This window comes from Moschus berezovskii, chromosome 22 (genome assembly GCF_049115385.1).
Source record: "Moschus berezovskii isolate FMDL1 chromosome 22, NW_MosBer_1.0, whole genome shotgun sequence".
Lineage (NCBI taxonomy): Eukaryota > Metazoa > Chordata > Mammalia > Artiodactyla > Moschidae > Moschus > Moschus berezovskii.
Genome location: NC_142481.1, coordinates 10,704,914 through 10,718,995, shown reverse-complemented (window position 1 = coordinate 10,718,995; position 14,082 = coordinate 10,704,914). Strand labels below are relative to the sequence as shown.

Here is a 14,082-nt window from a genome sequence, read left to right as displayed (position 1 = left end):
CCAGGGACTGAACCCATGTACCTTGCCTTGAAAGTGCAGAGTCTTAACCACTGGACCGCCAGGTAAGTCTCGGGGTGGCTTTGTTTTAAAAACAAAACAAGCCCCTCCATTGTGCCAGGCATGTTCCAAGATATTCACTTCACATAATCCTCTCACCAGCGTCATAGGCTGGGTACTATTTCTCCTCTTTTCCAAGGACAGAAAACAGGCTCCAGACATCACCAGCTCAAGTTCATCCAACTACGAAGTGGTGGGGTCAGAAGTAAGCCCAAGGCACCTAGTGTCTGGGTCTGCCTGTGGGCAGGGTGGTGGGGGGAGGAGGGCGGTAAATGCCCAGTGCCTGCACGAGTGTCACCATCTGCCTGTGAATATATAGACATACATAACTCATTTAATAATAATTAAAAGCAGGGGCTACATTCTTATCCTAGCTCTGCCACTAATTTGCTGTGTGACTCTAGGCAAGTGACTTCACCTCTCTGGGATTCTATTTCCTTGCCTGTAAAATGATAGTTCCTACCTAGCAGGAGTGTTGTGAGAATTAAATAAATTAATACAAGTGCTCAGAAGAATTAACACACAATCGTCATTGTGTGTAAAGAGCAACCACATGTATCTATAGTGAGAATGTGCCTGTCACGTGTGTTGGTAACCATGTGAAGGTGTGTTTCTATATGCGTGTGTGTGTGTGTGTGTGTGAAACTTGAATGCACAAATATGCCCCTTTGAGGATATACCAGCAGTTGTGTGGTCATATTGGCCACCTCCGTTGGGGTATGAAGGTCTCTGGGCAGCGAAGGTAGGCATTGATGTGTCTCCTTTATTCCGTGGGAGAGGAGATGAGGGGCTTGGACAGAACAGGAATGAGGGGTCACTCCCTGTCTGATGCTGGAGCCGAGTCACTGCCTGCTGGTGGTTGCTGTGTCATCTCCTAGTCCCCTCCCTACTCCCAGACTGGTGGCAGACAGAGGGCGAGTGGGGGAACGAGGTGTTTTGAGGCTGGGCTTTTCTCTCAGCCTCCTTGTATTGAGCCCATGTCCCTTCAGCCTTCCCCATCTCCCTCCCCCCTCCCCACTTTGGGGACAGGGAATCAAAAGTCTCCTGGGAATGCGGAAAGACCTAACCCCTCCAACTTGGCTTCGTACCTAATGTGTGACCAGGAGCCAGCCCTCTCCATCTCTGAGCCTGTGGGATTCAACAGTTTTAACGTGCTTCTACCTCTGTGCCCTGGCTGAGCCAGGCTACAACCTGGGAGGGAAATGCCAGGAACTCAGGTTTACGAAGCAGCTGGTGAGATCCTTACCAGTGGGTGCTAAAGAGTTGGAGGCTTCGGAGTCTGAAATACCCTAATTAGACTCTTGAACCACATTCCCTAACTGGATAGCCAGGTAAGCAGCTTGTTCCCACCCACCCCCACCACCGCCCCCGCCCCCGCCATCGCCCCTCCAGCCCGACCTGGGTTATAATAGTGTATGCTGTGAGCAAGCAGACAGGGACAGGTTTGCAAGGTGTATCATTCCCCACCAATGGAAGCTGTTATTTAAATAATCCCAACACCCAGGTTTGTCGGGGAGTTTCATTGAAACGGGCAGCTCTCGGAAGTCAGGAAGAGAACGAGAATTCTGGGTTTGAATTTATTGAGATGAGATCTTGGGCAAGTCGCGATCTATCCTTTTCCTCTTTTATAAAATGAAGATTTTCCTCCCTTAAACTTCTGAAGCTGTACAAGGATTGAAAATCTTGTATTGAAAGGCTTAGTACAAGAACCGGTATTTGGTAAATGCTAAATACGTGGCATCTATTATTATTATATCATTATTATTACTATCATTTATTTCCCACCCCACCCCCCACTGCCGTAACACATATTATTTCTGACTACGGATAGGATTATAAAGCAGAAAGGGGAGCACCAGCAGCAGAAAGGACACTTCACCCCAAGTTTCACTCCCCTTCCCCCCCAAACCCGCGTACCTCCCAAACGCCGCACCTCTGTGGGCAGCAGGATCCAAGATACACACTCTTTGTCCATCCGGGAAAAGTGAAGCTGAAGTTCAGAGAGAAAAAAAAAATTTTTTTTTCAAGGTTGCACAACTAGTCAGGGCAGAAGCTCGTACGAGCCTAGGGACTCCACCCGCACCTCCACTTTCACCGGGAGCATCAGAGTCCCACCCACCCGTCTCGGGACTCAGTTTCCCCGCCTTTGTGACTACAACCACAGAGCCAGAGTCTCCTTTTGGAGATTGACCTTCCTCTCGAGAGAGGGCGCTGCTCCATCAGGGAAAATGGGAGGGCCGGCCAGAGTGATATGGACCCCCCAGTTGGGGTCTCCCCAGCCTGGATCCTTTGCCCGTTCAGTCTAATAACCTATTAATACCAGACCCCCGACCTTCCCTCGGGCGGCACTGGACTGCGCAGGCGCGGGCGGGTTCCGCAGGCGCGCCGGGTGAGCGCGCGAGCGAGCGAGGGATTCCCTCTGACGTAATTGCTAGGATACCAAACAAACACTCAGCCGCGCCGGCCGAGCTCCTTATATGGCTAATTGCGTCACAGGAACTCCGGGGAGACCGGCCGGGATCCCCTCCCGCCGAGTGCTCCAGAACGCAGCCCCCAAGACCCCCAAGGCCACGAGGGTGATGCAGATGATCAGATCGAGGCTAAGACAGACCTCTTGCCGGACGGTGCGGGGCTGGGTTCACAAGGGCCGGAGATATCGAGAAGTTTGCCGCGTGAGGGACGGGTGACGTCAACAAGGGGGCCGGGCCCTGGGCATATAAATACAGGCTGGCGGCTCCGAGCTTCATTCATAAGACTGGGATCTACGGTCAAGGCTGGGACACGCGGAGCTGGAACTTGATTGTTGTGGTTCTACTTCTTGGGGGCTGTGAAATTCGGTTTATTTTCTTCCGGAAAGTTTTTGGAAGGCTTCTTCTAGATAATTCTACATTTTCTTTCGGAGGATCGACTTACTTTTTTTTTCGTCTTCTTTACTACTCCCTCCTCCCCCGTGGGACCCGCCGGACGCGTGGAGGGGACCGCACCCGAAGCAGATTCTGTACAGCAGGACAGAGCTCTCCGCCTCTGGGGGAGCGATCCCCTCTCGCCCCCGGGTCCTACGGAGCCTAGACTATCAGGAGGCACAGCGGCATCTTGTGGGGGCCTGGGCACCGCAAAGGAATTACACGGAAACTTTGCCATTGTTGGAGCGGGACGCTGCCCCCACCCTGAGTTTCCCCGGACAGCGCATTTTGGGGACGCGCTCGGCCTACCCCGGACTCGCACCTTTCTTCCCCCACCCGGCCATAGCCTTGGCTTCCCGGCGACCTCAGCGTGGTCACAGGGGCCCCCCTGTGCCCAGGGAAATGTTTCAAGCTTTCCCCGGAGACTACGACTCCGGCTCCCGGTGCAGCTCCTCACCCTCCGCCGAGTCTCAGTATCTGTCCTCGGTGGACTCCTTCGGCAGTCCACCCACCGCCGCCGCCTCCCAGGTAAGTTCTAAAGGGCTGGGGTACTGCTTTGTGGTTTATAAATTTTTAAAATTCAAGGGTGGAGCGAGCAATCCCCTCACCCCAAATAAAACGCGTCCAAATCTACGATCTGACAGGGAGTAGGCTCACGGCGCACTTTGCAAACTGCAGAGTCCGGACGTGCTTGCAATTGGTTGTGTGCGTGGAGCGCAGGGAAGGAACACAGAGGGGTGAGCTTTGGGGGTGGGGAGAGCGCGCCGTTCAGTGCAACGTGTGTGAGGTAGCAGGGCTGAGAACTTTTAGCCGGTTTGGGGACTGCCCCCCACTCAGGTCACCAACCTGAAGCTAGAGCGGTTAGGCAGGTGGGGGAAATCCCGGAGAAGCTTCCAGTAGCCTCCTCTCTTCTTCCTCCTCCATCCTAGCGCCTACTCCGGCGCCGGGTCACCCTCGACCCAGCGGGAAGGCGGGCCTCGAACCCTCGGTGGCGCTGCCTCCGCCTCCTGCGCGGAGACGTAACGGGGGACCCGTGCGTAACGGCTGACGCGCTGGAATCCTCCGTCTGACGCGGGGCACGCACGGCGCGTGGCGCCCCCTTCGTCCGCCCCGCCCCTGACGTCCCGGGAGCGTTCTATTTTGGAACGCCGGGCCACGTTGCTAAGGGAGGGGGCAGCTCGGCGTTCCGATTGGCCGCCGCGGCACGAGCTGTGGCCAATCAACTTTCGCTTCCTATTTGTAGGGCGCAGTTTCCTTCCCACAGTTCGTCCCCGGAACCTGTGGTTCTCCGGCGCTAGGGTCTCTTTCACGGGCCTCCAGAGGCAGAGCGAGGGGATTCCTGTCGCCACAGGAGCGATCTTCTGCGACCCAATGAGTCCGCAAGGACCTGGCAGGGATCCTGTCCCTCCGCTCTCAGGGTCAGAGCGTGTCTGTGTGCCAGGGTTCCTTTGGGAGACGTAGTGACCGTCACCCACCTCTCCAGGCACACACAGACACATTCTCACTCCCTCTGCTCCGGACGCCAGGTGCCTCCGGTGTGTCAGAAAATAGGACTAAAGCCGCTAGCCCTGGGGGATCCAGCCAGGTGGTCTCCAGGAGCCCCGCCCCCTATGAGTTTCCGGGGCGCTGATTGGCCAGTGAACCAGACCATCCCTCACCACGCCCCCTGCGAGAGTAGTTGAGCCTTCCGAGCAGTTCTTGGATTACATTTTGGGGGTGGGGGGGACATGAGCGCTGCTTGGGCTTGGGGTCTCAGGACCTACCCCACCCCGCCTCCACGACAGTCTGAGGGAGCCTCGCTGCTCACTTGCTGTCCTTGTCTGCCCACCGTAACCTATCGCTTGTCAGTCTCACTCTGGGGAGAGACAATTACTTGAAACGTTGTTCTAAACTCCTAGGCCCGTCCCCCAGCACTCTTTTAACTGGGACCCCCGCCCCTGCACGGGGGTCTCATGGACCCTCTAGTCCCTTATCCCTGCGCTCAGAGGGGTATGTGTGTGTGTGTGAGTGTGGAGGAAGGCTTAGCCTAAGGCCTCTCCCTCTCCCTCCCCTTGCCTCTGGGGTGGGGGTGGGGTGTTGTGGCTGTGTGTGTGGCTGTGACTCCATCCCGGGGGTTCTGTCGCCCGGCTGTGTCCAGCCTCCTCCCCACCCCCCACACCTAAGAGTCACCAACCCGGGGTGTGATTCACCACCCGCTGGAACCGTGCAACCTTTCCCCGAGGAAGAAGGAGGAGGTAGAAGCCAGTTGCACAGAAATCCTCTCATTAACCACTGCGTCACGGTGTAGTGGAAGGGTGGGTGTTGTGGCTTTTTGCCTGTGACACACACATCCACACCCGCTGGCCCTGTGCTCACTCACCGGGTCGGTGTGTGTATGTGTGTTGGGTGTGTGTGTGTCGGTGTCTCTGTTTGTGTGTCTACGCCTGTGTGTGTATGTGTCACCCCGTAGGAGTGCGCCGGTCTTGGGGAAATGCCCGGTTCCTTCGTGCCCACGGTCACCGCGATCACAACCAGCCAGGACCTCCAGTGGCTTGTGCAACCCACCCTCATCTCTTCCATGGCCCAGTCCCAGGGGCAGCCACTGGCCTCCCAGCCCCCGGCCGTCGACCCCTACGACATGCCAGGAACCAGTTACTCCACACCGGGCATGAGTGGCTACAGCAGTGGCGGAGCGAGTGGCAGTGGTGGGCCTTCCACCAGTGGAACCACCAGTGGACCTGGGCCTTCCCGCCCAGCTCGAGCCCGGCCTAGGAGACCCCGAGAGGAGACGGTGAGTAAGGGGCATCAGAGCTTGCTCTGGGGGCTGGTGGGGAGGAAGCGAGAGAGGCAGGAACTTTCCCACTCTTGGGGTGAGGGACCACCTGCAGCCTCAATGCTGCAGAAACCCTGTTCTCCTTCCCACAGTGAGGACTTGGTCCTTTTCTGACTCCTGGGGGTTCTTGACGAAGAGGAGGTTCAGGATGGAGGGGGAGGTACACCGTGTCCCCAGATCTCACCATCTCTATTTCTCCTACTCAGCTCACCCCAGAGGAAGAGGAGAAGAGAAGGGTTCGCCGAGAACGAAACAAGTTAGCAGCAGCAAAGTGTAGGAACCGGCGAAGGGAGCTGACTGACCGACTCCAGGCGGTGAGGATGGTCCCTGGGATGGGGTGGGGAGAAGGAAGGCTGAAGCGGGGGCTGTCTCCCTATCTTCTGCTGCCCACCACCACCTGTGCCTCTATTCTGAACTGAGAGCAAGAGGTTCCACATGTGGAACTGGATACAGATGGGGTCAGCCATCTCACACACACCGACGCTCACATACTCCTGGCCGGTCCCTGTCCTGGTTGATGAGCCCCTCTCGCCCCTGACCACTTGCCTGGCCTTCACTTTTTCCTGAGGGGGACCTATGAGCGGCCTTTAATAGAGGGATGCTTCAGTGATGTCCCTTTTTTGGTCTTGGGCAAGTGATAACCCTTTTTGCCTCAGTTTTCCATCTCTTCAACTCCTCATTGAATCTCCCAGGTTCCTTCTAGCTTTAACATTCTGGAGAGTCTGAGAAACTAAATCCTTTAATCCTATGTCAATTCCCCCACCATCTGCCCCCGCCACCTGTAGTTCCATCTTGGGCTGGTGGCCTGTGCCAAGGTGCCCCTCTATTTTCATGCCCCACCTCAGTCTGAGAGTTTTCTACTTTATGCTTGTAGGGTGACCTGCTCACCTTGGAGGAAATCAGGGAAATTGTCTACTTCCCTGAGCTACCTGGTCTCTTCCCTGGGAGGCAGAGGGGAAAGGGTCATGAGGAGAATAGGGGGCATGAAAAACATGTAAGGATGGTTGGTTCATTCAACAAACCTCTGAGTGCCTCTTGCAACCAGAGACTTCCCATGTGTACCTGGCCCTTTCCCAAACAACCACTGGACAGATGGGGAGACTGAGGGTCCTAGAAGGCAAGACCCCTCCCCCAAGTCCCCTAGCACACCAGGCCTCCGCCTCAGGGGGTCTTTCAATCGGGAGCCGCCTTCCAGCCACGGGCCTTAGCCGTCAGAGTAGGAGAGCTGGTTTCAGCCATGACCCACCTTCTCCAGTCGCTCACGGCCTTTTTCTCCTTCCTTGCTGTCCTCCGTGCTCCGCCGTGGCCATCGGGGACCTCAGGAGACAGATCAGCTAGAGGAAGAAAAGGCGGAGCTGGAGTCGGAGATCGCCGAGCTCCAAAAGGAGAAGGAACGTCTGGAGTTTGTGCTGGTGGCCCACAAACCGGGCTGCAAGATCCCCTACGAAGAGGGGCCCGGGGGGCCCGGGCCGGGCCCGCTGGCGGAGGTGAGAGATTTGCCGGGGTCAGCATCCACTAAGGAAGATGGTTTCAGCTGGCTGCTGCCGCCCCCGCCACCACCGCCCCTGCCCTTCCAGACCAGCCAAGACGCACCCCCCAACCTGACAGCTTCTCTCTTTACACACAGTGAAGTTCAAGTCCTCGGCGACCCCTTCCCCGTTGTTAACCCTTCGTACACTTCCTCGTTTGTCCTCACCTGCCCGGAGGTCTCCGCGTTCGCCGGCGCCCAACGCACCAGCGGCAGTGACCAGCCTTCCGACCCCCTGAACTCGCCCTCCCTTCTTGCTCTGTGAACTTTAGACAAAACAAACAAACACAAGGGAGATTTGGACGAGGAGGAGCTGGAGGAGACAGGGGAAGAGACAAAGCAGGCGTGTGGTTTCCCTGCCTCTCCTGTTTGACCCTCTGCTGCCGCTGCCATCGGACAGGAGGACTTCCTTGTGTTTTGTGCCGCCTCTTGTTTCTGCCGGCCCGGCGAGGCCAGAGAGCTGGTGACTTTGGGGGCACGGGGTGGGGAGGGGATGGACACCCCCCAGGCTGCCCACGGCTGTCTGTGGGCCGTTTCACTTGGACCCAACCTTTGGGGATGGGTGGTGGGGGCGGGGGCAATGCCCACCTTTGGGCTGGAGGGAACGGGGTGTTGGCTGTGGGCTGTGGGGGTGGGCTGAAGTTTTCTCCAGAGAGGCCCAACCAGGAAATGCCACCGAACCCCCAAAGTGTTTCTCCCACGCCCACCCTTCCAGGGGTGACTAGGCTGGTTCTCCCTGCCGCCCCCCCATGACCTTAGCTTATTTATCCAACATTTCCACGTGCTTCGATCCTCCTCTGAATTGAGCCCCCCTTTAAAGGGAAGTTGATGCTCCCCCCTTTGATAATCTTCCTTCCACCCAGACCTAGTCTGAAATGTGAACCTCCCTCCTTGACGGTCCAGCTGCTCCGTCCCGGCAAAACTGGCTCCGATTTTGAATTTCCAGCCTCCTAAGCCTCCCCGCACATTCACCCCCCAGCCCTCCTTTCTGATTACAGTGTTATTTCCCCCCTGCCCGCCACCCACCTCCCACAGCCTCCCCTCCGGGCCTTCCTTGTTGGGCCTCTCTGATTCAGGCAGCAGGGGGCGCTGTGATGCCTGTCCTGCTGGAGTGTTTTATACTGTGAAACGAGTTGGCCTGATTGTGGGGGGAGCCGGGTGGGACAGAACCCCTCCGGAGGGATTGTGCCCCCCACTCCCCAAAGCTTTTCCGTGGTCTCCGCTCCCGTCACCTGCCTCCTTTCTCCCCTGAAAGTGAGTTAGACTCGAGGGGGTGACAGAATCGAGAGGGGATGACAGTTATCCATCCGCGTGGCCTCTCTCCTCAGGACCCCCCGCCCCAAGCCGCTCTCCGCGCCCCAGACCAAGCCCTGGCCTTTCTCTTTAAGGCCTGTCACCCTATCCCAGCCTAGGACGCCAACTTCTCCCTTGCCTTGGCCTCCCACAACCTTTCTAGAAAGAGAGCAAGGGGAGATAGCCAGGGTCCCCCGACATTTTCCCGGAGAAGATTTAAAGGCTGAGGCTTTGACCCCCCACCCCCTAATATTTTTGGACTGGCAAACTCCAAGGGGCTGGGTTTCCCGAGATCCCAGCTTCCCCTCACCCAGCCCCAGCCCCAGCCCCAATTCTCGGTTTAGGTTCCCTAACCCTGCCTTTCCCTGTGTTTCCCCTCATGAGGATTGTATCATGAGGCCAATTGATGTTTTTTAATATCGGGTGGGTCACGCCGCCCTCTGTGCTGCATGGAAAACATTCCACTGCCCCGTCCTGCGGCTCCCACCCTGAACCCAGACGCCCCCCACCCACTTCCGTGGCTATTTATCCCTTTCTTGATTTCCGAAAGGCACTTATATCTATTATGTATAAATAAATATATTATATATGAGTGCGTGTGCGCGCGTGTGAGTGTGTGAGCGCTTCTGCATCCTTGGCCTAGGTCACGTTGGCCCTCAAAGCCATGCCGTTGAATTGGAAACACTGCTTCTGGAAACTTCCAGGCTGCCTGTCTCCGGCTGCCTCTGTCTCTAGCTGTCTCTTTCCTGACTGTCTCTGGTTGTTTTCTGGCCATCTCTGGCTACCTCTTTCCTGAGTCTCTCTCGTGCCTCTGTTCTCTTTTACCTGACCCTTTCCATGTGACTGTCCCTGGTTCTCCAGCTGTCTTCTGACTCTGGGTTTGTTGGGGACCTGATATTTTATTTTTGTGAGTAAGCCTGAGGGATTATAGATTTTTGCAGTCTGTATCTTTGATAATTCTGGGTGCGAGTGTGAGGCTGTGAGCAGGGCCTGCCCCTGCAGACCACAATGTATTGAATCCCCAACCCGTCCCCCCAAGCTGTATTTGTGGTTCCTTTTGTATTTTGCACCTGACCCCTCGGGGGCTGGGGCTGGCTGGCACTGGGCCGCTACCCTCCTCCTCGTGGTTCTGCACTGTCGCCAATAAAAAGCTCTTAAAAATGTATCCACCAAGTTTCAGGGTCTCTTTGCTCCTGGCACCCATCATCTGCCTTCCTTTCAGCATGAGGGAGTGAAGTTAGATTGCTACAGGACTGCACACACACACATATATGCTGGAACTCTTACTAGTGAATCAGTCAACAGCAGGATGGAGGGAGGCTAGACAGTCAGGAGGACTTCCCACACACACAGGCTGTACCTCCTCCTTGAAGAAGTAATGAGGCAGAATATTAGCCATGAGGTGTCTGATACCAAAATACTAAAGGCTCAGGGAGGGTTCCAGGTGAGGGAAGAATTTATACTTGACCATGTAATGCTCTAGGGTTGGCCTGAGCAAAAGTGAGAGGTAGAAAAAAAAATTTGAACTGTTGAAGACCACTCAGGTACATTGGGAGTCCTCAGGGTTACATGAATCATGAAACTTGGATCACTTTACAGAGAAGATGAGTTTCCTTTTGCTTTTTCACATGCTCACATCTTCTGAGTGAGGAACATATTGGGAACAACCCAAGATTGACTAAACCAAAGATATCTCCACTTTGTCCACAGATACAGTGAGCCATCCCCATTGCAAGATCCAAGCCCACTGTTATTTGCATAGCAGAAAACACTTTGAGAATTGAAGTACTGGTCCAGAGGTTAGGTGTCTTAGTAAATGACTAAGCAGGGGGATTTGTCATAATGGAATCCCTTAATTTATTAATTAGCTCAAAAATTTGCTAACTTATTAATTTCGAACTATTAATTAGTTCAAACAAAGTCGGACACGACTGAGCACAATATTATGTGCCTAGGGTTGGGGACACTGCAGAGACTGAGGCGGCCTCAAGCTCCCCCTCCCACGGTTCACAGTCAAGTGGGGGACACAGACCTGTTCCCAATCAGGGATGATCTAAATTGGGCAGAGTTGGGGGAGTCCATGGGACTTGGGGGGCCCCATGGGGGCACCTAACTAATCTGGGAGTCAGGAAAGACTTCTGGGACGAAAGGATCCCTAAACTGAGTCTTAGAGGATAAACAGAGGAAATAGAGAAAACTGAGTCAAATGAAATAGTGCAAAGAGTTGCTGGGGGAAGGCTTGGTACATTGAGGAAACTAGAGGTTCCCGGGTGCTAGAGCAAAACGTGTGAAGAGAGAGGTTGACCAGGGACCAGATTCTGCAAGCTAAAATTCCAGACTAAGTTTAGATCTTCTCTTGAGAGTATTGAGGAGCTCTGGCAGGTTTTGGCCATAAGAAATTCAAGGACAGTTTTGTGCTTTAGGGAGACTCCTCTAGCTGCCAGGCTGAGGGTAATTGGGAAAGAGGCGGGGATGAGGCAGAGGACCAGGGAGGAGGCTAGGGTGAGAACACTGAGGTGTGAGGGGGTGCCTGGAGCAGCACCAGGGCTGTGGGCTGGAGAGGAGGGGAAGTATTCAAAAGACTTCGAGGAGGCAAAACAGGCAGGGTTTGGTGAGTAGCTGGTTTAGGAAAGACAGCAGGGGGCAATGGTAAATAGTATGGGCCAGAGGTCTGAGAGCCCTGGGGTTGGAGGCCTCCCAAAGGTGATCCTGGATAAAAGGCTTCATCTTTCTGAACCTCAGTTTTCTCAGCTGCAGAATGGGCTGAAGGGTATCAGTGACCTTATAAATGCCCGCGCTGAGCACAGAATAAACGTGCAATTATCACCATCCTCATCCCTGTTATTACAGCCATCCTGTTTCCCTCTCTGGAATACTCTCCCCTTCTGCTGACTAATTCACTCCCATCCTTCAGGTATATGTTCAAATGTTACCCTGACACCCTACCTGAACTCAGGTCTCCTTATAAGATATCCTCATGGGTTCTGTACCTGCCTTTCCAGTAGTGAACATTTTGATAGTTGTTAATTCAATGGGGAATTAATTAATGTTTAAAGTTTGTCTCCTCCAATGGCCACGCAGTCAGGGTCAGGGTTTTGTAGTCATCAGCGTGTCCCCAAGACCGCTCAGTGCAGGGCTTGGGCATGGAGCAGTCACCCAGCAGATGCTTGTTGAATATGTGAATGAATAAATGATCAAAGGAATAAATATTCGAGTGTTTTATAAGTGCATGCGTGATTAAATACATGAGTGGGTAAATGACCGAATAAGTGAGTAAGCAAGTGAAGGGGAGGAATCTCGGATCACTTTCTAACTGTAAATTTCCTAGAACTGAGAGTGTACACGAGTTTTTCTTCATCTTTTGGAGTTTGGTTTTCTCCGGGGCGGGCAGGGGTGGGGTGTGTGAATGTACTCACGGGGAAACACTTGAGCGGCGAAAAATAAAGACTGCAGCGACATCTCCAGACGCGGGTCCGAGGTCCTCGGGCCAACTCGCATTCTAATATCCAGTTTGGAAGAAGAAAAATGGAACCCTCCTCGCCCGAAAGGTGGAATTGAACCACTCTGTCGCTAGACAGCTACAGGTTTGAAGCCTGCACCCCAGACCACTGAGGATCATCCGGGCGAGAAACTCGCTCTCCCGCACAGCTATATAAAAGGTATAAACTTTTAGTTTTTTACAGTTACGGTGACATAGCTTGCGAGAGTGTGAAACTGTTGATTTCAATATCTATAAATTCTCCCAAGTTTATTACGACAGATATCCTCCCAAAATGCTGCGTTTGCCTCTATGGATTGAATCACCTCTCTTTGGAAACTGTCTCATTTGCATAGCGCCGCGCATTCTGGGAAACGGTGCTACGGAACGAGGCCCCCTCATGTCTAGCTGTTAAAGAGACTGAAGCCCCTTTTATCCGAGAGAGAAGTCCATTTATTTTTCAAAAACAAAAAAAGATTCATAATTCGGGATTCAGAAGCTTCTTTCCTGAAAAATCTGAATTCGAGTGTGTCCGTTCCGGTCAAGAGTCTGATTTAGCCCAGCCGCGGAGACTCCACGCTGGCGGCTGTAGGGCTGGCGCGACACTTGCTGTTCTTTTGTGGAACTTCAGCGATCTAACCTTTCAAAAGTTTAATGAGCGCCTCGGTTCAGTTCAGTCGCTCAGTCCTCTCCGACTCTTTGCGACCCCATGGACTGCAGCACGCCAGGCTTCCCTGTCCATCACCAATTCCTGGAGCTTGCTCAAACTCATGTCCATCGAGTCAGTGATGCCATCCAACCATCTCATCCTCTGTCGTCCCCTTCTCCTCCCGCTTTCAATCTTTCCCAGAATCAGGGTCTTTTCCAATGAGCGCCTACAGAGTCCCAGACACAATCCTAGGTACTGGTGATGACAGAATTTCTGTCCTCTTTGAGCTTAAACACTAGAGAGCATCAGTTTTTGCGTTTGCATTTTATGGCCGAGGAAAGTGAGCCATAGAAACGGATAGTACCCTACCCTATCCGCACAGCACATCCACGTGGGAAAATAGAAACTATGCCATCGTAATTATTATTTAAAACAAACCAAAAAAAAAGTGATCTTTTCATAATCCAAGTCGGTGATCCTTTGACAACAATGTCATTCCCCGACATGAATCTTCCCATGTCTTCCTTCTCAGCGGAAAAGTCAAATCTCTTACCGCAGCTTTACAATTCTGACAATTAGCCCTTTCCACTTCTCTGACCCCATGTCCTCCTACTCCTCTGTCCTCATATACTTGGTTTCTGGCACACAGATAGCTTGCTGCAGACACCAGCCATGCTCGCTTCCCAGGACCATTGCATCTGTTGACCCCCGTGTCTGAATCTCCTTTCCTCCATATATTTCCATGACTCACTGCCTCCCTTCACTCTGGCCTCTGCTTAAATATCACCACTTAATGAGGCCTTCCCTGACCACCCAGTTTAAAATAGCAAGCCTTGTCACTCTGTCCCCTTCTTCTGCTAGACTTCTCTCCATCACCCTGATCACCACCTACCTTTGTCTATGTCCATTTGCTTATTGTCTGGCTGCTCCTGCTAAAATAGCAACTCCATGAAACCATGGACTTTGTTTTGGTTCATTTCTGTGTCCCTAATAACTAAAGAGTGCTTGAGCACTTGCCAGAGGCTCACTAAACGTTTGTACAATGAATGCAAGAATATGGGGACTTCCCTGGTGATCCAGTGGTTAAGGCTCTGTGTTCCCACTACAAGGAGGCACAGGTTCCATCCCTAGGAAATAAGATCTGCGTGCTGTGGGACAAAAAAAAAACAAAAACCCACCATCCTTTTCTGAGCCTCAGTTTCCCCATCTGAAAAACAAGACTAGTGTAACTAGGGGGAATCATAACAAGCAGATGGAAATAAAAGCCAGACATGGCACTGTGAGTGACTCAATTAAGACTATTGCCATCATCAACCTGTTTCCTGCCTCCAGTGGGGGTGCCAAGGATGGGCTTGGGGGCTT

The 14,082-nt window shown here is 53.5% G+C and overlaps 1 protein-coding gene, 1 long non-coding RNA gene and 1 other non-coding gene across 3 annotated transcripts; 1 reads left to right on the top strand and 2 right to left on the bottom strand.

Moving 5' to 3' along the window:
- Positions 1–1,476: 1,476 nt before the first annotated feature.
- LOC129546670 (uncharacterized) lies at positions 1,477–4,013 on the bottom strand. The gene is made up of 3 exons (XR_008683922.1): positions 3,807–4,013; positions 1,975–2,047; positions 1,477–1,720 (listed from the first exon to the last, which is right to left on the bottom strand). It is a non-coding gene; the product is annotated as an uncharacterized LOC129546670 (long non-coding RNA).
- Positions 2,790–9,758, top strand: FOSB (FosB proto-oncogene, AP-1 transcription factor subunit). The gene is made up of 4 exons (XM_055411865.2): positions 2,790–3,488; positions 5,410–5,730; positions 5,979–6,086; positions 7,095–9,758. The coding sequence occupies exons 1-4, from the start codon at positions 3,363–3,365 to the stop codon at positions 7,563–7,565; spliced, it is 1,026 nt and encodes a 341-aa protein (XP_055267840.1). The 5' UTR covers positions 2,790–3,362; the 3' UTR covers positions 7,566–9,758.
- Positions 9,759–12,131: 2,373 nt separating this feature from the next.
- On the bottom strand, positions 12,132–12,218 carry TRNASTOP-UCA (transfer RNA opal suppressor (anticodon UCA)). The gene has a single exon. It is a non-coding gene; the product is annotated as a tRNA-Sec (tRNA).
- Positions 12,219–14,082: the final 1,864 nt, after the last annotated feature.

Bases quoted from the DNA above. Each gene is read 5' to 3' on its own strand.
- FOSB (XM_055411865.2), top strand. From the start codon at position 3,363: ATGTTTCAAGCTTTCCCCGGAGACTACGACTCCGGCTCCCGGTGCAGC. The intron at 3,489-5,409 runs GTAAGTTCTAAA...GTCACCCCGTAG, and splicing joins CCACCGCCGCCGCCTCCCAG to GAGTGCGCCGGTCTTGGGGA. The intron at 6,087-7,094 runs GTGAGGATGGTC...CGGGGACCTCAG, and splicing joins TGACTGACCGACTCCAGGCG to GAGACAGATCAGCTAGAGGA.